The 25,016-nt window shown below is 47.2% G+C and overlaps 1 protein-coding gene across 12 annotated transcripts in view; it reads left to right on the forward strand.

Annotated features, from left to right (window-relative positions):
• LOC103091713 (voltage-dependent P/Q-type calcium channel subunit alpha-1A) overlaps positions 1 to 25,016 on the forward strand; it is a 187,684-nt gene that overhangs the window by 117,598 nt on the left and 45,070 nt on the right. For 11 of the 12 annotated variants that reach the window (XR_012947186.1, XR_012947188.1, XR_012947187.1 and 8 more), the window contains 10 exons: positions 2,404 to 2,430; positions 4,768 to 5,215; positions 6,492 to 6,655; positions 8,228 to 8,379; positions 10,106 to 10,253; positions 14,885 to 15,014; positions 16,766 to 16,825; positions 17,910 to 18,016; positions 20,021 to 20,117; positions 24,568 to 24,728. Coding sequence is in view for 9 of the 12 variants with exons in the window: in XM_076074845.1 (XP_075930960.1) it covers positions 2,404 to 2,430; positions 4,768 to 5,215; positions 6,492 to 6,655; positions 8,228 to 8,379; positions 10,106 to 10,253; positions 14,885 to 15,014; positions 16,766 to 16,825; positions 17,910 to 18,016; positions 20,021 to 20,117; positions 24,568 to 24,728 (1,494 nt within the window). In the remaining 3 variants the exon portion in view is untranslated. The remainder of the gene's footprint in view (positions 1 to 2,403; positions 2,431 to 4,767; positions 5,216 to 6,491; positions 6,656 to 8,227; positions 8,380 to 10,105; positions 10,254 to 14,884; positions 15,015 to 16,765; positions 16,826 to 17,909; positions 18,017 to 20,020; positions 20,118 to 24,567; positions 24,729 to 25,016) is intronic. The other variant, XM_076074847.1, reaches the window with a different exon arrangement.

Consider the following 25,016-nt stretch of genomic DNA (forward strand, 5'->3'; position numbering starts at 1 on the left):
AAGTCAACACAAGCGATCGTCATCAAGAGGGGAAAAAAAACGATTTTCGTTGGCACGGCAATCGAACGAATGTATTTCAATTCTCATATCTGGAATTTGGGCAACTTAAGCGAAAACCAAATTTCTATTATTAATGTGCAGTCATTGGTGACCGGGGTGAGACCATCGACTCACAACATTTTGAGAACCCGGTCTGTAATAAATTCCAGTTGTGTTCCAACAACTTCGCATTCGACTTAAATGTTAGATGTGATTTGATGCGTGTGTGGCCTTGGTGTAATATAATAACACCGTGTGGCTTTAACGTTATTATTGTTGTTCAAGGATGCCCTTTTTCACCTTGCCGTGCTTGCAGTTTATTGCGTGATCGTATCTACAGGTGTGTGTGTGTCAGCGTCAGCAACGTTGCTGGAAGCAGTAGTTTACACAAGCAGCTGTGATGTGGAGCTCAAATCATATGGTTGCCAAATCCTGTAAACCTGATGCGAAGTTCACGTCTATACATCAGATAACGTATATTTACTGATTTTCTACAAAAATATGGAAATGCGCAATGCCTTGACTGTCTGAATGTCCAAGTGTACGGCCCCCTGTTAAGCCACTGCTTTGTGAGGGCCTCTCCACACCGTGGCAAGGGGGTTGCTTGACCATACTTCACCCGTATTGGTCAGTGCTGATTGGAGAAGGGGTGGAATTATAGAGATGGGAGCATTGCAATGGATTTTTTTTCATGCACAACCCACGATGCAGAATATAAAAAAACAGTTACATGTGGTCGTCCATCTAAGCTCTATCCAGACCCGGCCCGGCTTAGCTTGCGAGACGTGACGCTATTGGGTGCGTTTGGTTTTGTTTGTTTTCCTCGGCAGCAAATCAGGAGGGGTCATAGACTTGGACTTAGTTTTTTTTTACATTGACACAAGCGCTAACGATATACAGGCCCGACCGGCGCAATATGCAGGGTGCTTCAAAAAATGTTTTAACTCTTCTGAGAAATTGCAACAAAACCACGTGACATGTGCTGCTGCCTCCGGGCCCTGGTGACCACCCGGAGAGGATTCCAGGCCACGTGTTGACAACGATGGCGAACACGTGGGAGACTCTTTGACTTTTTGAAGCTATTAACATTACATTTGTTATCATGTTATCCGTGTACTTTTTTCCATTCAAAACGATGGGTCCACATAAGTGGTAACATTTTTGAAGCACCCTGTATATTTGACCAATTGGCTCATCTCAATCGTCGTGCAGACCACATATTTCACTCAGCCTTGTGTAGTTTCTGAGACCCGGCGAGATCGCGTCTCTGTATGGGCAGTGGGTCAAAGTCCAGCAGCAAAATGTTGCCTTTGTTGAACGCGTGTGGGCCACGTTTGTGGATGGCATCCTGTCACGGCGAGATCACTTTCAAAGGTCGACAGCGATTGAAGCGTAGGTCCCTCACCACACAGAGTTAGAGGGAGACCAACCGAAAACACGATAATGTCATTGGCTGAATGGTGCCTCTTTGAATTGTGGGGTTATCAGTCATACGACCTGAATGACATCTAATACACAGACCTCTGGTATGTGTCCCTTCATACAAGTACAATATCTATTTAGTCCGTCAACCTATTAGCTTTCCAGACCAATATTACCGCAGCAGCACTTGTGTAAGCAAGCGAACTTTGGACCGGTTTCGACCTTCTTGGTCTCATTAGCGGGGTCTAGCTTGTTAAAAAAATTTGATGGATGATATTGAATGCAATGCCAGTAGGCCAATATCTTAAATATTGTATTATTAAGTGGAGACAGAACAACGGAGGTCTGTTTATACACCTTCTCGCCCATGACGTTCCACAGCAGCGCACAATGAGTTTACATAAACAGTTCACAAATAAGTAAATACACATCGCTCGCAAACCTTAGCGTCTCCACAGAGAGACCGAGCGTTTTAAAATTGTTGCCGGCTCTTTCTTCTCCCGCCCGTCTTGATTAAATTACCCCACATTTATTGTTGGCGCTGTTGGCCCCAACAGACGACCCCCTGACACTGCGCACGATGCCACCGCTTCCCGGTAGCGTTTCCTCCAGAGACAATGCGACCATGCAAATCAGGTTGCAGATTTACAGGAACCATTCGTTGCGTGGCAGTGCAGCTCGGAATGAATGATTAAAAAAAAGAGATACAAAAACGACGGGTTTAGGGATTGCTTAAGTTAGATTTTTTTTTCTCTCCTCTCCTCCCGACGTTAGAAAACGTCGCCTGTGGGCCCCCGGTCGAATTGCCGCCGACGACGACGACCTTTTGACCGGGGCGACCTTTTAACGCCGATGTGTTTGTTGTGTTCTTCTCTCACCCATGCGCACGTTTCGCCGCGCGTGGCTCGGCGTCGTCAATCCCCCCCTCTCCGCTCTGCCCAGGACGTCGACTCTCAATTTAAATGCCCTGTGAGTTCGCGTCGGTCGCGTCGGCGCTCCTGTCGGGTTTTATTTTCAGGGGCGGCCGACTTCTAGCGGGATGCTGATTCAAGGAGGTTTTTTTTTTGCTTGCTTGTTCCATAGGGGAATGACGCTTAGCGAATGAAGCTAAGGTTCGTTCCCGGGTTCGTTTGCAATTTAAATTCCTGAACCGCCTTCCTGCACTGGCATTTATTACTCGATGGGATTTTTTTCCGTGTAACGGGTGATAGAGTCGTAGTCTTTCACCTGGCCTAGGTGCATATTAATATATAGATGACATGGAATGAGACAAAATACGTGTAACGACGAACAGAAAACCATAATGACTGTCTCCACACGAATTATTAGCTAATTCAAACCTCTTAAAACATGACATGGGGCTTCATAACATGCCATCTGCAAACATTTGCCTATCTCAAATGAAACTTGCCCAATGCAGCTGGTGTATTGTGTCCAATTGACGGTGCAGGGTGTGATTAGTTGATCCTTTCAGGGGTTTGAGCTTTGGGGAGGTGGCTGGTTGGCCCACGAGCCGAGTGCTGAGCCTGGTTACACTGCTGGGTTCGATTCCAGGTGGCCTCTACCGAATGGTTAAAGTGAGTTCTTGGTTAATGGAGTTGTGTCAGTCCAGCCACCAATGACTGCACAAAAGAAACATCGCATTAAGTAAAAAAAATATTTTTATAAAGTTTGCAAACAAAATCCAGCTCTGATAATTAAGCATTTAAGTTTGGCTGTAATGTGGCAGACATTTCAGTCTAGCAGGACAATTGGGAAAGCCCAGTGGCCCTGGTTTGGATATCTCCTTTCGTGTTTTTCTCTCTCTTTGTTTTAACACAGGACGAGGCACTGGTTTGCGAGAGCTCCAAGAAGGGCGTTCCATCTCATCACATGACGCCGATTGTGCAATTGAAAAAAAAAGGCGTTTGAGATTCATCGATGGCACCGACGGCAAAAGCCAGACAATATTTGTCTCCTGCTTCTGTTGCCGATCTTAACGTTAACTCTTCTCAACGCATTCACTCGCAACGCATTCGCTCGACAACGCTTCTATTTGTGGGTCTCACATGTGTTGCGTAACGAACTTAAATCACCTGCAGGACAAATGCACCCAATCTATTCTGCTGCCACGGGCAGGTGATTAGTTATGCTGTTGAGCACTACTGATAGATGGAGCATAATGTTGGCAACTAATCTTTTACATTTTCCAATGAACATTGAGCATGCAGCCAGTTTGTGTTATTAGGTCATCAAATATATCTCTTTATTGAATGGGCAACTGGAAGTAGAGGGTCCATAATAACATCGGATGTATGTGCATAGTGTAAATTAATGTAGCGATAAACATGCATTCACGATGCTAATCATGGGGAAATAATGAAGCGCCTAATGAAGCATTGCCATTCTGCTCCAGTACATTGCGCATTTTATTGATGTGGCTAAAACTAGTGTTGAACGTCCGCACGACTAATGTTGTTCGTATCTGCTCGGTAAATGTTAAATAATTAAACGTGATTTTTTTTTTCCCATTTTTAAATCAACAACACCCGCCATCTCTGCAGTGCATTTGGGCACATACTCATTACATTTTTTCTGGCACTTCTTCTGCTCTTGCCTCCTCGGCTGACGTTTGTGCAATGATGTATCTCCGATATAGCCCCGTCGTAATTGGGAGTCGGTGTTTATTTTGCCACGTTGTATATTATTATTTTCACGCTTCAAGACAGGCAAAGCAAGTGAGCGTGCAGTCAACCTTTTGCGGTGTGCATGGCTAAATTGGACGTGCGATTTTTCTTCACAGTAGAAATTTCGGTGGAGTTTTTACAGTTTGTTTTGTCATTGCCGGAATATATTATGTTAGCGAAAATCATTTATTTGTGTGCACTGTTGTTTGGATGCATTTTATTTATGCGCTCGTAGTGGGCTTCACCCACTTTCTAATGGCTTTAAAACCAGTTATTTATACATCCCCAATTCAACATCATTTTACTTGTTAACATTAATCACCATCAGCCATGATCAAATCACTGCTGGATGAAGGCCTCACCAAGCAACCATTTCCCGTGGGCCTGCGATGCAATAATCCGTCTGCCACCGGCGCACGAGCTGATTCCATCGCTCCGTTCCCGTTGGCGGGCCTACTCCCAAACACGTTCCATTCCATGACCGCTCCTCCGTTGTCGGTGTTCTTGACCATCGGGGCCATGATCCCTTCCAGCGGCGGCATCATTCCCTCGCAGTTCGGGCGACGTCTTTAACCGCCGTACGTTCTTTGTCGTCCGCAACGCACTCTCGCGTGCGCACGCACGCACGCACGCACGGCAGATGCAAGGACGCGCAAGGCAAGGGCGGCAAGCCTCGCTCCGTGTGGGAGCAGCGCACCAACGAGCTGCGGCGGATCAACCTGCGCGCCAGCTCGGAGGCGCTGTACAGCGAGCTGGACCCCGAGGAGCGCCGCCGCTTCGCCTCGTCGCTGCACATACGGCCCGACATGAAGAGCCATCTTGACCGGCCGCTCACCGTGTCGCCCCCTTCCTGCGATGGGCGGCGCGTCAGCGACGTCGCCCGCGCCGCCGGCGTCGCCGGGATTCCCTTCCTGCCCGAGGCCGGACGAGGTGGCGACGGCGGCGCCGTCGCCATCGCCATCGCCGCCTTCGGCGATAGAGGGGCAGCCGATAGCGGCGGTGGCAAGCAGCGCAAGCAGCCCAAGGAGCAGGCGCTGGAGGAGGATCGCGAGCAGCGGGCACCGCGGAGGCCAAACGATCTGCGCCCGGTACGAGTTTGAACGACTTTGGTTTGAAAGTTTTTAATTTTTTTCCTCTTTTATTTTTACTTCCCCCAGCCCCCCCATCAAATGTGTGCAATTTTGTTGTTATCCCAAGATGACCAAAGAGCGTTTGTGTTATAAATAAATGTAGATATGCGTGTGTGTGTGTGTGTTTGTGTTCTCTGCTGTGTATTCACGACAAATTATTTGCAACATTTACTACTGGATGAAGGCCTTCACACCCCACGTTGGTTGTGGCAGTGTGTTTGAGTATTCCATGCTCACGCTTGACACTGATTCGGTAAAGGCGGAGAGCATAGATTTTGGAGCACGGGAGTAGAATAGATCAATATATTCCGCTTCACTGACCTGTGCTGCCCGGCACATAGCCATGCCACATTTTGGACCTGCTCAGCACTGTGGTCGCCCAGCATGTATCCAGGCTAAGCCCTACTTGGCTTCCAAATGTCAATGCGATTGGGTGCATTTTGGGTCTATCTGGTCCTGGGCTATGGCGAATGTGGTGTGTGGTTGTCCAAAGTGGTTAGCGCGCTATGTGGGGCTCCAGTGGTTAGCGCGCTGTGCTATGAACCCGGTGTCCTGAGTTAGGGTCCCACTCATGACCAATAACAGTGGCATATATTTGAACTGGTCGTGGGCCTCCCCGAGGATGACTCAAATGAGTACCTGGTGCAGTGCGTGAACATCACCACTCAGGAGACAAAGGCAGCCGGGTGTGGTGCCGGCCACCCAACCCCTCGTGTGACATGCGGGCCTTCATAGGTGCTCGCGAAAAGTACTTGCCCCAAAAGCTTTTGCCATTGCAACTTGGTATGCAGGAGGTCGTGGGTTCGATTCTGACCCTGACACCTGTATATTTGGAGTTTGCACTTTCTCCTCGTGGTTGCATGCAATTTTCTCCGGGTCCTCCGGTTTAAAATCAACATGTGTTTTAGATTATGTGGCTGCTGTACATTTCCACAAGATAAGCCACATCGTTGGGCAATCATTTGTGATCACGTCAATACTGTATTTATGCATTTTGAGCTTTTTTCGCGCCGTACGTAGCCAACCGTCATAATTAGAGGTGCGTGGGGAAGGACAATCAACTGAATGCAAAAATAAGTTCTAAAGAAATTTAAAAAAATAGTTATATAGCTCAGTGGGCCTTACCTGGTAAGATAAAATAAAATGTTGTTTAAATAGTAGTCTTACGGCTATAGGGAGGGGGATCTTTGTCTTCTTCTGCACCGTCGCTCACACTGCCTTGTGTTCCACAAAGATACCTGCCCTGGCCGTGCAGGGGATGGAAGGGGAGGACGAGGACCTCGCTCGGGGCAGGAGGCAGCGCCACCGCGCGCACTCCACCTACGAGACGGACGAGCAGGAAGAGGGCAAAGGTCGTTGCCGTGACGACCCCGCATCCAAGGAGGCCCGTCAGCGCAGGTGAGGTTACACAACAAAAATAAAAACAAACGAAGGTTTCCCGTGGCCCTTTCTCAGCCCCACTGCCGTCGGTGTCGAGACTCGCTGCGTACGCGAGCGTTGGGTTCTGAAACTCCGCAGCAATCCATTGCTCAATGAAGCTCATTCTTGTACACTCAAGGTACATTCTATGAAATTGTGCAACATCTAGCATCTGCAATTAAATGGGGGCACAAAACAACTGTGGATAAGTCCTCACCGTAAGCTTGCTTTTTCAATGACTGCCGGGTTATTTCTCTTATCCGTGTACAAGTGCGGGTAATACGAAGATTGGACGCTTGGGCAATGGGAGGCCATGTGGACGTAATGGGATGAGCAGAGGAGCTCCACCGTATTTGCGATTTATGCAACGAATGCACAGACTCGAGAAGCAACCAAAACTGAACAAATACGAGAGGGGCGGGGTGAAAGGGGGGGGGGTAAGAATCATTGAATTGTTACATGCCGAATTAAACATATATTACAATTATCATATGGTAATTTGGAGAATGATTAGTGTTATGATTTCACACGTTTCTTGCTGCAGCATTATCACAATCGGTAATGTAGCGGCTGCATGAATCAACGTGTAAATCCTCCCCCCCCCCCCCCCCCCCGCCACGTTTCCCGGTGTGGCAGACCCCAATAGACAAATTGAGCAGATGCGATGGTTTTGCATAAAAACATATTTTCGCTTTTCTATTGTCCCACACAACAACCATTTGTAGCCTTCTAAAATATTCACCCATCCCGGTATCTCATCAGATAGCACTTCGCTTTGGCTTGGGGTTCAAATGATGTGAATGTTCGTGGGTGATTGTCCTGTCGTGAGAGCTCCTTCCCCTGGGATTTTTGGTATGTTTGTTATTTTGCACAGTTCTGAAAAAAAACTATCACCGGGAGAACAGTAAGCCTGATGTGTAAGGTCAACGGCACAGGTGACGTAGATTTGTTTAAAATGGTGAATTTGAAAGGGCATCTTTTGCTGTTTTTTATTATGAAGTTTAACACCATGGCTCTGACATATGCAGTCGGTTGGTTGAATGTTCGTAGCTGGTAACGTGGTTTGCAATGCGCGCATACAAAAATAACCTGATAAAGGTGAGTTATTCAAAGCCGTATGTCATATTTGGATGGAGCACCTTTTACATTTACCCAACGCAAACTTTTCAAGGTTCAATGAACAACCAGTTTAAATGTTAGCCTAAAATTGAAGGCAGGGTAAGATAAAAAAAAATGTAGCTTTTCGTATTTCTATCATTATAAGCATCGACTTCTATGATGTTACTTGGTATAACTATTTGTTCCTGTATGGCATAAATATATGTTCCTCATATTAAGATGCTAAATGAATAAAAATTATTCGAATTATTGCTTGTCAATATATGTGACACATTGTTGGTTTTCTAGCCTTTGTATAACATCTTTAGAATGACATCCCCCTCTCTCTCTCTCTTAAAAAAACGACTGTCTATACGTTTTAATTATTTCATCGGCTTTCCTTCTCTTAATCAGTACGTTTGCTTTCCTTACTGCTTTTGTTTTTTTCTTAAGCAGTAAAGCCGGCCACATGGAAGATCTGAAAAGCTCCGACAAGACGGATGTCAACAGTAAGCTGCCCAATCAGAAGATCAACAAGATGGACCCATCCGTGAGGATTCCTGTCATGATTACCGGGCCCTCCGGGGAGTCCGCTGATGCGCCAGGTGCAGTAGTAGCAGCAGCAACAAAGATAAAGAGCTCCGCTGTCGTCTAGATGCACCTTTGGGACAAGTACTGTGAGCGAGCCAGCCGATTTATTAAGCGGGGCCATCTATAGATTCATGGAGGCCTCGGGCGACAGGCCAAGGCAGAATGTCAGGTGGAGGCAGGTTGGGGAAGAGGATGGGGAGGGGGAAGGCCTTATTCATTAACAACAATACAATGGGGCGTGTTGTGGGACACTCTTTGCGTGAGGCCCGGAGCAAATGCCAAATGCCCCCCCCCTCCACCCCTCCACAACCCCTCCCCTTTCTGGGCTGCCCTGTTTATTAAGACCGTGGTGTTGCGAGCACCCCAACCCCTGGCCACCGTTGTGTCCCCCCCAGTGCTGGTGGCTGCATCGCCGCGCCGAGTGCCCACGTAAGGCTGAGGCGAGCTAGGAAGAGGCAGGCCCAGGACCGGTTGAGATATTTGTCACCGATGTCAGCCCCACGCTGGTTTTGACTCTGCCTCGCCGGGTTCGGAGCGCAGTTGCTCTGCCCACTCTGCTGCCGATTCCCACAGTGGCGACCGCAACAACGCAGACAATACGGGCAATCAAATAACCCGACAGCAAGAGCATAAAGATGACAAAATTGTTCCAATCGCATTTGACCTTTTAAGAATGGCAGCGTTCACACATCACTGTGGTCTCTAACGTGTCCATTGTGTGAATCGACAGATGCTTGCTATGCATTTTAATGGCGAATGATGGTTTATATAAAAAAAAAGTTTGAAAAAAGCAGTGCTATGAACATGAACCTGGCGACCTCAACTTTGATTGCCGGCCACAGCTAACATCAGTGGCGAGTGATATCATAACAAGTCATGCCCCCCCCCCCCCGCCCTCCCATCTTCACCAACTCGCACTGACCAGCATGGTGAAGTATGGGCAAATATGACCCCTGTGACTGAGACGACATGGTGAGGCTTTCATCCGGCAGTGGATTGGCAAAAGGGTGCTGTTAATTTTCTATTTATTTTTGTCGATGATAAAAATCGCAAGATAGGCATTCTGCGACAGAATTGGGCCCTTGGTGGCCACACTGAAGCAATGTTCTGCTGTAGTGAATGCGTGCGGTTGATGTGTGAAAAGGCCAATGGGGTTAGATCGGGTAAAGCACATTAAGACTGAGGGTTATTGGGTAGCGAGCAATAATCATAACTATTACGCATTGTGGATGGAGTAATGTGTGTGATGTGAAGCCTTTTGATCGTTTAAAATTTCCTCTTAGTCTGAAAAATAATTATTTTCTTTACATACTGCCGTAATGACCATTCCAAGAATAATGTACGACTTCCATTGGAAACAAATAAAAACAGCATAACGCTCATTGTACATATTTTTAAATTAGGAAAATGTATTTCCTCGTATCTTTTATTTACACATATATATCTGTTCCGTCACCTGCAATTGTTAAACGCAAGAACACAGACAGACGGTGTTGTTACCAACAAACACGCAGAAATTCTATACGGCATAGTGCGCGCCACCAATATTGATCTTCACAAATGTAACCAGCTCTTTTGTACACAAATGCATTTGTCAGGCGGTTTAAATACGCTCTAGTGTGTTCGTCTATTCATGCACGTTGGACGACAGCTGTCTCTTGATTTATTAACCCTTCCTGCCCATTGTCTTCGGAGGGTGTTGGATTTCACGAGTTGTAATTTGTGCGCTCGTCCGATCAGACATCGGCGCCCTGGCCAGTCTGAAGAAGCCGGATGATGTGGCCGAGGAGGAGAAAGACGAGAAGGGGGATAATGATGACGATGATGACAAACGTCATAAGCCCATCCTGCCGTACAGCTCCATGTTTATATTCAGCTCCACTAACCCGTAAGTACAGGCCCTTTTGAAAATGCCTTTATCACCTGGCCGCGTTCAAATGAACCTTATGGCGGGACCCCGGGGTCGGAAGTCAAGCGAATGCACTCCTTGCTCGAGTATGGGCAGGATCATAAGTCTTATCCAAAGCTGCTCAAACTGCCTACACGACTAAAGTCCTTTATTTGGCATAACGGTATGCATAATACAGTGAAACTGCTCTCTTATCTTCATTATTATGCAGCCAGGATCAATCGATGACAATCATATTACCTGCAGATATTTAACACTTCTCTTGTCCCGTATACATCTGTGCAGATAGTTTTTTTTTTTTGCGGTTAAGCCACATAGCGCTCGTATCAATGCGGATAAGAGGAGCGGCGACCCACTACTCTGTAGAGTAACATTGGTATAAACGCTTGTTACAATATGAACAGCGCATTGCAAACGCGTACTGTTGTACGTACTGGTTACAAAGTGTGTTCACAAATCCAGACTGAGAAACACGATGATTGACAGAGGGGTGTAAATTATTATTTTCGATAGTGTATTTAAATAGAGGTACTGCAGGTAAGTAGTTTTCAGTTTTAAAGGCATTAGTTTAACAAGGCAACACTTGCCACCATCCTTCAAACCCATTGGTGAAAAAGAGCAAAGTTTTCGTTTACATTATAATATAATGTTTATGCGAGAGCCGGGGGCTTATGGGACCCCGGGGTCCCACCACAAGGTTCAAATACTGCACGTATAAAACATTTACGATCGGAAAAGTAGTGTCATTGGACACGTTTATTGCGCACGGACGCGGAGTCATGAATAGTCGCTCGCGTGACCCCGATGTTTCATGTTAAATGTTAATGTGAATATTGGCTGTGGAAAAAAAGAATGTTCTATACATGAGGCATTATGTGCCTTTGGCATTTATGTGGATGGAGAGCTCTAGAAAATGTCATATTAAAATTGATCTATTGAATTAATGTTTTTAACATACACATGCTTTTTTTAATCCTGCATGGGATGTCACAGGAGGGCATGGTAGCTGACTAATTTACTCCGACTAAGAGGTTACCGCGTGTGTGCGTATAAGTTTATTCTGATCACTTGCATGTGGGAAGCAATTGCGTCGTAGTTAGCACACTTCCTTACAAAACACGATGCCCTGCGTTCAATTCCCAGCCACGGCAAATATCTTAATCGGCTCTGGGCCTCCCTGAGGTCAACATTATAGCTCCCTGCGCTAAGAACTCAGCGACTGGAGTCCAATTGTCATCCACGGCTAAAATTGGTGGTGATTGATTTCTGAATTGATCCTGAGTCACCCCCGCCCACCTCTCCCACACCTTCACTAAGTGACATTTACCAGCATGGTGAAGTATGGTCAAACAAACGCCATGACCAACATGGAATTGGGTACGGCTTTCAACCAGCACTGGATTGACAGAGGGCAACAAATTACTTTTAAGAGCCTCGACTTTAATTGAAAAGTGGACACTGGGTGCGGCAGGAAATGTTTATTCCACTTTCTTATCTGGCTATTCTGATGATGGGGTTGTTTTCGAATAGCTGAGATTAATTCTAAAATAGACAGGAGATCTATATATGTATACTGTGTGGCAATGTGTTTGGGTGTGCTGTTTGCTTGTGATATGCCTTTATTTAACCTGTAAATCTCATCTCGTCGTTCGCACTCCAATCGTAGCCAGCTTGGCTGCAGCAACAACCTACCGTTGAAATAAGGGGCTTTCAATATTTAAACACTGCACACGTCTGTACAGTTCCTCTCCTCATCTGTGAAAAAAAAGAGCTTCATAGCTCATCGGATTCCTCTTCCAGTCCGAAGTAAACATTCTGATTATGAACCGCCGCTGCGTGAATGCCTCCGCAGCCACATGACCACGTGTCACCACGCTGACCAGTGTGCGGGTGGTGGTGGAGCGGTATCATCCATGTGGGAGCGTAGAAGCACAGTACAACGATGGATTTTTGCCACACTGCCCTCCGCTGTCCGCAACGTATCCCTCGCGTTCCATGTGACAAGCCGTTTCTTGCACGGTGGCCTACCACCGAAGCACTATCCAGCCTCCACATCCTGCTTAGGTCTTGGGATATGATGGGATCAGGCGCATTCTGGGACATTTTCATTATAGGCAATAAGAGAAGAAGATGTAAAGCAATATATCCATTGGTATTGTGTGTATCCTTTTGCACAATGTTCAGACCACCTTTTGCTTGTATATATTTACTCAGCAGGTGTTGAGCCTGGGAGACTTCCTTTCCAATACCACGTGATGTAGGTTTCTGCCGTGAGGTGCCCAGGGGGTGGCAGCACTGCAATGGATTCTTGACTCTTATCGGTGCGGCGCTTTGGGATGTTACCGCATCATCGTGGATTTTGTTCTGGGCCAAAAACTCAAACACCCATGTGCAGGACCCCTCCTATAGTGTTGAGACTCGGCGACTTACTCCTGGGAAAATAATCTCACAAATTGACGTGCATTTAAAAGCCCTGCATGCAGCATCTTCAATGTATTTAGGAGTGCAGGGTTCAGTAACTTACCCGAAATATGGGTCATTTTACGTTTATATAAATAATTTTTTGAAGGTACGCATGTAATCTATAATAGTACGAATCATTAGATGATATAGATGTTTAAATGAACGGGGTACCTGAAGCAATACATTATTGCACACAATTTAATGGGGTGTATCATGACCTCACGATTCAATTAAGGCCATTTCGTGCGTTCAACTTTTAAAAGCAACCCCAAAAGAAACCGTTTTGGTTTGAACGCGATGTTGCGAGTCAAAGGAACGCCACCGATTGCATTTAAAATGTTTCCCACAATTCCACAGCGGCTGTCTGCCCCACAGCAGCTCGGCGTTGTCGCAGCGGTCCACTGCCAGGTGGCTCAGAAGTAGAGCAAACGGCTCGCAATCGTAAGGGGGGAGGGGGGTTGACTCGGCCCATCGTCCCTTTGGGGGGGTCGATAAAGTGAGTAACACTTTGTGGGGAAGTCAGAATCAGGTGTTTTATTTACACTGAAAGAGAGGTTCGTGCAGCTCCTTTTCACGGATGTCTAGTCAACAGTGGTTGTTCTATGGTGAGACTCGCCCCTGCCATAGGAACTTGGAACTTACAGCACTGACTTAGAGCTGTAAACTAAAGCTGATTTTAGACTGTACAGTATTAAATTTGATATTATTTTCAATACAAATTGTCTTTGTTTACAACATGATTGGTAAGTTATGAAGTGCTTACAGTACGAAGTGGTAAGTTACGAAGGCTGGGAATGCATCCCCAAAGTGCTAATATAAGTTATTCAATATACGAAGTTTCAATATATGAACGAAGCTCTGGGAACGTGTCTGCTTCATATATCCTTGTGTCCCTTCTCCCACGGTTGGCTACGTACGGTGCGAAAGAAGTTCAACGTACACACATACATAGACTCGCACAGAGACCCATAGGCTCACCACACAGAGAGCCATAGACTCACACAGAGACCCATAGACTCAAACAGAGACCCATAGGCTCACCACACAGAGACCCATAGACTCACACAGAGACCCATAGACTCACACAGAGACCCATAGACTCAAACAGAGACCCATAGGCTCACCACACAGAGAGCCATAGACTCACACAGAGACCCATAGGCTCACCACACAGAGAGCCATAGACTCACACAGAGACCCATAGACTCACACAGAGACCAATATACTCACACAGAGACTCATAGTCTCACCACACAGAGAGCCATAGACTCATCACAGAGACCCATAGACTCACACAGAGACCCATAGGCTCACCATACAGAGAGCCATAGACTCACACAGAGACCCATAGACTCAAACAGAGACCCATAGGCTCACCACACAGAGACCCATAGACTCACACAGAGACCCATAGACTCACACAGAGACCCATAGACTCAAACAGAGACCCATAGGCTCACCACACAGAGAGCCATAGACTCACACAGAGACCCATAGACTCACACAGAGACCCATATACTCACACAGAGACTCATAGTCTCACCACACAGAGAGCCATAGACTCATCACAGAGACCCATAGACTCACACAGAGACCCATAGGCTCACCACACAGAGAGCCATAGACTCACACAGAGACCCATAGACTCACAGAGACCCATAGACTCATCACAGAGACCCATAGACTCACACAGAGACCCATAGACTCATCACAGAGACCCATAGACTCACACAGAGACTCATAGTGTCACCACACAGAGACCCATAGACTAACACAGAGACCCATAGACTCATCACAGAGACCCATAGACTCATCACAGAGACCCATAGACTCATCACAGAGACCCATAAATTCACACAGAGACCCATAGATTCACACAGAGACCCATAGACTCATCACAGAGACCCATAGACTAACACAGAGACCCATAGACTCACACAGAGACCCATAGACTCACACAGAGACCCATAGACTCACACAGAGACCCATAGACTCACACAGAGACCCATAGTTTGTTGCCCCCCGCCCCCCGCCGCGCACCTACGATTAGCACGGTCGGCTACGTATGGTGCGAAAGAAGTTCAACGCGCTTACGTACACATCGAGCTATTGCTGTCGTGCCTTAACAAATCTGTGCTCTTTTGCAGGCTCCGAAGGCTGTGCCATTACATCGTCACCCTCCGCTATTTCGAGATGTGCATCCTGCTCGTCATAGCCATGAGCAGCATCGCGCTCGCCGCTGAAGACCCCGTGGAGGCGGACTCGCCCTGGAACAAGGTGGGGGACGAAGGTCGCGTTATGTCTACGTACGTATGTTGAACTTTTCGGTTGGCGCCGTGCGTAGCCAGCCATTGCTCGTCCTGGACGTTGCTTCGTCTCTTGGTTCCTTGATGTTGATCCATTACTCGCGACTATTCAATGCAATGAAGCAAGTGTTTTGCTGAGTCAGGAGTTTGAATATCTCAGCCACAAAGCGGGCGTAGGGTGGGGGGTTTCAGCGGGCAGTGGGGGCGGGTGGATTTTTTAAAGCACAATGCCGTTACAGAAACATGCCAACCAGAACAAAAATCAATTATCTTATATCTTATAGATATTTGCCTCAGCTGTGTGTCCTTCATGAGATCAAAGCTCCATGGGAGTGCCATTTGTTATTTAACATTGACTTATGTTTCGTGCGATGTTTTCGTGTGACGCAGTAGCCTTGCGCTAATTTCTGTTGTTCTTCATTGCTGTATGTTACTTTAGTGGTTTTTTGCTTTCGTCCTCTTGGTGACCCAGGTCAGTCCTGCAAATGAGACTACTCTATCCTGGCCTCTTGAGCTCTCACTTGGTAGAGCAAAAAAAAACTAAAAAAATAACATTAACTTGATTGCAACTATAAAGTCTATTTCCCCCCCCCCCCCCACCGCTAACAATGCTTCAAACTTGTGTAGGGCTATCCGGGACGCACAGCATAGGCATGTGTCTACAAAATATAACCAAATCTGAGCTCTTGTGAAAGATTATTCGTCTTTCGTATGGCAATTCACTTTACTTTGGCCCAGAGAAGGACCTTTTAAACTGTTGCTTTTCAAGCCGGGATGCCTTTTGTGGGGCATTCGACCGCCACTTCGATGACATCCGTTGTGCTTTTGCACCTAGCAGGGAAGGCCGCGCAACAGGTTGTCGTCTTCTCCGCAATTGTTAAAGGCCATTGTGACGAACAGCAAAATTAACGGAGGGGACGTCCATTTCGATTCCTGTTTTCGGTGCAAACCGTCGCATATATCCACCGCGATCGCCTCATCGCCCGCACAGAGTGCAGCGTTGTTTGTGCATGGTTGTAGCTGCCGTTTCCTCGACAGATGTTCACAAATCCGACCGTTTCAAATTCGCTTACGTCTAAAGCACAGCGACACGTTACCCCCGCGTTTAAAGCAGTTTGCTCTTTTTGTTTTTTGCTCGGTGATCTGTTCCTACGCGTTGCGACTGTGATGATCTATATATGCTCACATATCCGACCTTTTCGCATATCCGCCTATACCTATGTTCCCAGTGAGTCGAATATGCGATGTTGTACCATGTGAATTGAATGTGCAGCGAACAAACAGGTGGTCTGTTTTCATTAAAGGAGTAGTGAATGGGCCTTAAAGTCCATGTCTCCATGCGAATAACATTAATTATATTACTTGTTCATCGGCCTTTGATGCTTTTTGCACCGATGTGTTTCAGCAGCGACGGCTATTTTGCTTTTTGTGGGGTTGCACGTTCCTTGAAAGTACGCCCACAAATCCTGGATCGTGATTCGAAAAAAGTTAGGCTATTGCATGCCCAGTGTTGTAGCGCTGATGGCAAACTTTCAAATTAACCACCAAAAATAAATATTAAATCATGACTGCTGCTCTATTTATTGGCAGAAATTGCAGTGCATATATATAGCGAATCTCAGTAGGAGGGTATTACTCGGTTTGATAAATTATTCACTCGGGCAGATATGATGTTGCACTCAACGTTGGTGTCTCTCCTTGTGTTGTTTCCCTCTCTTTCAGATCTTGAGAAACTTTGACTATGTTTTCACCGGAGTGTTCACTTTTGAGCTCTTCATAAAAGTATGAATCCTCATCATCATACGTCACTTTTAACTTCACGTACACCTCATGCGAGCTCCAGCAAGGGTGGACAAGAATAGACTTAATTTTTTTTCTTGCAAGTGGAAGTGCATATGAATTTAAAAATAAAAACATGCAAATTAGTGCATTGGTATAAGTGTATTGCATTGGAAGAAGTGTATAGGTGCTACTAATGAAAACGCTCGTGCAAATTCTTGGCAAGTTTCTTAAATCCCCTCTGTCTCAGTGCGCGCTATACAATAAATGCGTGCAACACGGACGATTAGTAAAGACGCGTGCGGTGGGGTTTAAGTGCAGGTGCTCGCATCACTTCTAAGGCGTCTGGCCAGCGTTGAAGAGTAGGCCAAAATATCCAGAGCTCCCTCGAGCGGGAGACTCTTCTGCCTGCAGTGTGGCATGAACAAGCACCTGCAGGGCTCCGCGTTTTCATGTTTACTTAACTTATACGAGACGACAGCACTGAGTTTCAACTGCTGATATGCGTGTGGACTTTCTCGCGTTTCCTACCGCACTCGTTAAGCCAAACACCCCAATGTGGCAAGACCGTGGTTGCCACCGGTCCCGGGTTTTTTTTCCCAGGATCATCTTCCCTTTGAGACAGCTGTGCTAAGACATATATCTGTATGCCCTACCCGGGACCGTAATCGTCCCCGATTGTGCCAAATGTGCAATAATACACCTGTTTAACACGTAGGCAAATCGCCCGATGGTGCTGGATGTAATTACCAGCGAAACGTCGTACTCAAATTGTAAATGTTGTGGATTTACTCTCCAACACACCGGTTGGCTGAAGTAGTAACTAAATGGCGTTTTGTTTAAGTGACAAATCCCTTACTAATTGGCTGTGCCGGGTGGTGGAGGGTTACCACACGTTCATTTCTAGAAGATTTCAAGTGAATCAGGTTCCACAAACACGTTTCGACAGCCCGTTACAGACTCCCCACCTCTCTTTGCATATAATTCTTAATGATGATTACTATCAGAGCGGTAGATTAAATAAACACATACTCATGTTGCAGTCTTTTTTGGTACAGTATCTCGTATGCAACGCCGTGCTTGGCAGATGATCGACTTGGGCCTGGTCTTCCACCCCGGGGCCTACTTCCGCGACTTGTGGAACATCTTGGACTTCATTGTTGTCAGTGGTGCTCTGATGGCTTACGTCTTCTCGTGAGTAGTTTGCGGACGCACTTGCACAACAGACGCGTTTCTTTTTTTTGCCGTAGTGTAAAAAAATATAAAAACACCACGTTTATCGGGAGAGTATTGTGAGTGCACCTGCCGTGTTAGCCAACCGTGTAGCGTGACCGTGTTTACAGGTAGGTTGGGTTAGGGTGGGGTTGAGGATATACAAAACAACTCAGAGTGAACACATGTCACAGCCAATGTTAAACAAACTTTAAATAAATATTCAACGGCTCAACAGAATTACAAGCTATGCTGTCTGGTTTTGTCTGTCCTGTGTGTTCCGCTCTAGCTCCCAACCCTCCTGTGTTAATGAGTAAAATGGCTGTATTATTATTGCATGTGGTTATTGGTGTCCACCGAAATGGTGAACTTTGGAGAGTTCCTGCCACTGGTGGTGATTATTATTGTACCAGCATTTATAACTTGGCTATGAGAATTCAGAAGGGGGGGCTGAGCTCACCCCCCAACCCCTGCCTGATGCAAGGCATCGTTGAAGCATAATGACCTCAAAATAAATGTGTTTAATGGCGAGAAAATGTGACCAAAACGAATACTTGGACGATAGTTTGTGTTTGTCCCTATGTAACGCGTAAACATACTTGTAATGTGTACTCTTTGGGTCTTTCGGTAATGTGCCTTTGACATTGAGAAGCAGTGAAGCCCAGAATTTGGAGGGTGGGATCAAAACGGGCCATTTACTCTGGGTCTAACACAAAGAGGGGCCGCACAATGGGCCATTTGTTTTGTTTTACACCAACGAGTAAGGTAGGCCCCACGTGGCATTCTGCCCCAGGTGTCCAGTCCTGGGCCTGTCGAGAAGATGAGCGTTCCCGTGCTCCGTGCGTGCGTGTGAGTGAGTGGGGAGCGGTGGTGTAGCGGTTAGCGTGCTGTACTACGAACCCGGAGACCCGAATTCGATTCCCGCTCACGGCCAACACCAGTGACGATTATCTGAAACGGTCCTGGGCCTCCCATAAGTCGACTCAATGAGTACCTGGCGTGGGTGTGTAAGCATCGGCACTCGGGAGACGAGTAGGTCGAGCATGGTGCTGGCCACCCACCCCCTCGTGTAATCGTTCCAGGCCTTCACAGGTCCCCGCTTAATAGCACTTGCCCCAACAGTCTGTTAAGGCTATACGGGCGAATCTTCGTCTTTTCTTGTGCGAGTGAAAGATGCGATGTGTTTTCTTTTTAGCTTTCCCCCTAACGCCTTCGTGTTATTTTTTTTCTTCTGCTTCAAATCCAACGTCCCCTTGATTTTCACTCACCTCGAAAACACCACACAGGACTCCCTCAGGGTAAATGTCCACGGAGCCACCCGCACGGCACCACCCCTCCTCTTCACCTCTTAACCTCTCCACCCCTGCACGGCGGAACTCCTAGCATGCCCGGAGGCACCCAAAAACAAAGAGAATGTGCATTACTCATGTCGAGTTATGCTCCCTTGCATGTGGCACCGGATGCAGAGAGAGATAGAGAAAAAAAGCCATAACGAAGGGAATAATAAAGAGCTACTTGAAACGGAAACTTTCGCCCCTCTGACTTGCCCGAACCTGACGCCACAGGCACCACCGAGTCCGTTCTTGTTCACGTGCCACTTTGCAGCACCACACCCCCCCCCACCACCCCCCGTTTTGGTCTTGTCACGCAGGACGTGAGTCCGAATTTCCGAACCAAATGGAAAGCGGCAAGTGGAAGGACGCTCCCGATGGTTTCAGATTGGGGCGAGTCAAAGCATGATGGCTGCAGAAGGCAGACGAAGGCGTGGAACCCTCACCGCCCTCCGCGCCCCCTTCCTCCCACCGCCCCCCCCCCCCCCCCATCCAAATATTAATAATTTGAGCGATGGCGAGACGAACAGTTGCCTGAAGTGCATGTGGTGCAACTGTTCTCGGCTGTGATACAGCTCCTCATTATCTCACTTCCCTGTGGCAACGTGTGTGTGTGTGTGTGCACGTGCGTGCGTTTGTCCGTCGCCACCTCCAGCAACAAGGGAGGCAAGGACCTTAATACGATCAAGTCCCTCAGGGTTTTGCGTGTGCTGAGGCCCCTGAAGACCATCAAACGTCTCCCGAAGCTGAAGGTATGATTGCCTTCGTCTTTCATACAGAATACTGGCCAGAGTCTTCTGCATTGATTTCTGACCCGCCCCCCAAATGGACATCTGTGAAACAGAGCTTCATTGCTCATCGGACTACTGCAAGATAAATACAGATTCTGATTTTTTTTTTCATAATTGTGGAAATATTTAATGTATATCTCTACAGTATTGTATTTGTTGATTACCTATGATCGCTATATTCTATGGCGGTGTGATATCTATATATTAAATCATCATCATCCTCACAATACATGGGAAAATCACCAATAGGTGTCCACTGCACATTTCGTAAATTATTTCCACTTTCCTCTGTCTTGTGCCAATATGCTACAAGTAGTGGCCACATCTTTCTGGCACCAATCTCTTTCTGTCGTCATCATCAAGTCATTCTCTGTTCGGTCTTCCTCTCTTTCCGGTTCCTTCCATTTTTCCGAACGACACACTTTACATTATTCTGTTGTTGTCCATCCTACATGTGTGCCCAAATAGTGCCAGTTTCATTCTCAGCAATGCCTTCTTATATGCACAACCTTTTTTTATATTACTTATACATTGGTCACTCTTTGGGCCCAGCTTAGATGCAGTATCCTTCTGTAACAACACATTTCTAGTGCCAATATCACATCTCAATCAGTTATTTGTGTATGTCCAATATATGTAATATGTTATATATAAACTGCAATTGTAAATAAAATGGCCAAGCATGGGTGACCTGAATCCTCCTTAGAATTCATTCTCCACCACCCAAGCATCTTCAGATGCAATGCCCATACAGGTACTCCTCTACATACTGATATTTGACTTACAAACTTTCAGAGACACGAACAAACCTGTCCGTATGTACAGTTGCCTGTTTGGACCGAGAGTCGTAAGTTCAACTGCCGAGCAATAGATAGCGGTGGTGGCATCTACAACTGCAGAACATGAAGAATCATTGGCATCTTCATCGACAGGAGATTATGCAACTTTTAAAGACATTCCCCGTGTTAAGTGTACATGCCATACAACACGTTTGGAGAAAAGTTGGACTTACGAACACATCGACTTATGAACAGACCTTTGAAACCTAACTCGTTTGTAAGTAGAGGAATCCCTGTACTCTAACCGTACCCTCTTAAAAAGACTCACAATGTATCTATACACTACAACGCTTGTGGTCCAAGTGGCTTCTCAAGTGGGTGGTGGAATGGCAAGGCGATTGAGATAAGAGAAGCAGATTTATATGCATATGCTCTCTGTCCTGAATGACAAGAAGCGTATGAAAGTCAGCTCTGACAAAGTCCTAACTTTGAGCATTAATCAGTAAACACTGAGATGAATTAAAACCAGTTATCTAAGTGCTGAGACCTCTGGAACCTGACTCGTTCGTAAGTGTTGAGGCGTACATGATGACTCGGAGGCAGATCTTCGTGTAGGGGCTTGCGCCAGTTGTTTTATTAAAGACCGCTCTTCGCACACGACTCCATGTACTGCACACTCACTGCCTACACTCCACGCCCCCGGGGGAAGGGTACTGGGGAGGTCTCTAGCACACCCGCAGGCTACCCTAGCCTGGTGCCAATTTCCCCCTACCCCGGGGTCCCATCGCTCCCCCAGGGGTAGGGGTACTGGGGAGGTCCCTAGCACACCCACAGGCTACCCTAGCCTGGTGCTAATTTCCCCCTACCCTGGGGTCCCATCGCTCCCCCAGGGGTAGGGTACTGGGGAGGTCCCTAGCACACCCGCAGGCTACCCTAGCCTGGTGCCAATTTCCCCCTATCCTGGGTCCCGACTTCCACCCTTCCCGTTCCCGGATTCTCCAGACGACCCTGAACCCGTGACGGGTTCCAGCTTGAATCCCCCAGGGGGGGACATGACGTCACCGTCCCGCCCCCTGTGCATGACGTTACCATCCGTGATGTCATCGTACCAGAGGGTGAGCGTGACATAACGTCACTAACTCCTACTATACATAAGTATAGGAGTTCCTGTACTTTGACAATGCGATGAGCGTAGGTCAGGGGTCGGAAACCTGCGGTTCCGGAGCCGCGTGCGGCCCTTTTACCCTTTCCCATTGCGGTGACGTATGCGTACACGTCACCGGAACGTAATCGGAAGTTAAAGGCCATGCGGGGAGGGCTCGTGGCACAGCTTGGCGCCAGCTATCACAGAGTGTCGCTATAGTTAAATGTCTTTAAAAACAACGGCCCTGCTATGCCTATTTAAGTAAAATTAACTCTAGCCGCTTGCGTGCTCCGAGATTCAGCAGTGAACGGGACAGCCACCCTGCAACTTGCGGACGCCTCGGAGCAGGAAGGGGTTAAGGACTGCTCCGTGACGTTATTTATTAAGGACCACCATCCCTTATTCACATGCATTGGGGCTCTTGAAATATTGAGGATCTTTTTTTGACCGAATTTGTAGAAAAAATTGCTCTTATTATTTTGGTTGCTGACCCCCTGGTCTGCATGATTGCAATAATCCAGCTGCGAGAGCTCTCAATTCTACATCTGCGGCTCTTCTTGTTATTCTGGTTTCTGACCCCTGGTGTAGTTCATCGTCAATACCACATCCATTGTTCCTTCGAGTGAAATGAGATCATTACTTGGGAACGGTGACGTCGTGGTGAGCACACTACGCAAAGACCCCAGTGACCCGAGTTTGATTCCTGGCCACGGCAGACATCGGTGGCGAGTGATATTTGAATCAATCCAGAAAATTTCGATTGGTAAAGTCACCCTTAAATGAGTACTTGGTGTGTAACCGTCAGCACTGGGGCCAGGTGTGGTGCTGACCAGACCACCTCTGGATACGCAGTGTCAGCCTTAATAGGTGCTCGCTAACAGTGGTTCCCCCAACATGTAAGCCATATGAGGTATCTGTGTGTGCTGTTCTCATGTGTGTGTGTGTGCATAGTGTGGATCACGTAGCTACGTGTCTATGCTTTTGTTCATTTGCCCTTCTTGCTCCCCTTCACTGGAACAAACTCCCACTGCAGCACATCAAACAATCATCTTCACTAACCTCCTTCCGTTCCTGCATTACAACAACCCCAAATCTCAACCCCTATCACTATTCCTGCTCCTATCACTACCCGTACCCCTATCACTACTCCTACCCCTATCAATACCCTTACCCCGATCACTACTCCTACCCCTATCAATACCCTTACCCCTATCACTACCCCTATCACTAACTCTATCACTACCCTTACCCCTATCAATACCCTTACCCCTATCACTACTCCTACCCCTATCAATACCCTTACCCCTATCACTACCCCTATCACTACCCCTATCACTAACTCTATCACTACCCTTACCCCTATCAATACCCTTACCCCTATCACTACTCCTACCCCTATCAATACCCTTACCCCTATCACTACTCCTACCCCTATAACTACCCCAACCCTATCACAACCCCTATCACTACCTCTGCTTCTATCACTACCTCTGCCTCTATCACTACTCCAACCCCTATCACTACCTAAACCCCTGCTTAACCACTCCCACCTGTTGTCACGTCACCATAACTACACCACCACTTTGAATAACAACCCCACTCTTCTCTCAACCACTAGCAGGTTGTGTACAATTGTATAATTGCTGTAAAACGCCTTGGAATAAGGCACTATATACATTTAGATAAGATACGTGTAATACGCCTCTCTTTACCTGGCTGTCCAACGTAGTAAGGTCGGTACCGCGTGATGTTCGGCACGGTGTCCGACGTTTTGCTGCACACCCTGCTGGGGGGGGGGGGGACGGGGGACGCATCGCAGAGCTGTGCGGCGCAACCAGGAAAGCATTTAATATTCATAATTTGTATGATATACATTAACCCCCCCCCTCCCATCCTCTGGCACCTGACTGGCTCACAAGTAACGACATCACATAAATCCCTCTATTTAAGACCGAAACAGCAGGAGGATTTCTCCACAACTCTGGCTGCTGCCTGATGATGCTGGTTGTAATTACTGGCGAAACGCTGTACTCGAATTGTTAATGTTGTGGGTTTACCCTCCAACACACAGGTGTGCTGAAGTAGTAAAGAATTAGCATATTGTGTTTATGTGACAAACCTTACTAATTGGCTGTGTCAGGTGCTGGGCGGGTTTATCGACACATTTATATTCCCGCAATCTCACTGAAAAACCTCTATTATGGATAATATTCTGCCAAATTGCCCGATGATGCTGGATGTCATTACCAGCAAAACGTTGCACTCAAGTTGTAAATGTTTTCGTGACAAACCTTACAGTCTGTGTCGGGTGGTTGGAGGGTTACGATACATTTATATTTACACGATCTAACCCTAAAACCTCACGAATGGATGATATCGGTCGCGAAAGCCTACCACATGTTAAATGGAAGAAAAAAATATACGCAGTAGCACGTCTCTTTCCTTCACCCTCCTCCTGCCCTGCTGCTGCTGTCTCCTCCCCGTGCAGGCCGTGTTCGACTGCGTGGTGAACTCCCTGAAGAACGTCCTCAACATCCTCATCGTCTACATGCTCTTCATGTTCATCTTCGCCGTCATCGCCGTGCAGCTCTTCAAGGGGAAGTTCTTCTACTGCACCGACAACTCGAAGGCCCTGGAGAAGGAGTGCAGGTGAAGCACGGAGCGTCGTCGGCATTGACACCAACAACGACAATTTCCGGCGTTCGCCACCAAGTGGCAGTGACGTCACCACGGCGCTTGTGCCATGCTAGGTGCACGATGAGGCCACGTGAATTGTCGGAGGCCCGCTGGCAGGAGGTCATGGAATAGACCCAGGTGCCATGGATTGACTGACTTAAGATGGCTGGCAGATGCGCCAGCTGTGCTGTCCACTGTGCCAACTTGCTACATTTTAGCCGCCCGGCGCTCCGCTCACCAATGAGAGCGTCGCTCCTCTGC

This window comes from Petromyzon marinus, chromosome 50, assembly GCF_048934315.1.
Source record: "Petromyzon marinus isolate PM22_M1 ecotype Great Lakes invasive population chromosome 50, UKy_Petmar_22M1.pri1.0, whole genome shotgun sequence".
Taxonomy (NCBI): domain Eukaryota; kingdom Metazoa; phylum Chordata; class Hyperoartia; order Petromyzontiformes; family Petromyzontidae; genus Petromyzon; species Petromyzon marinus.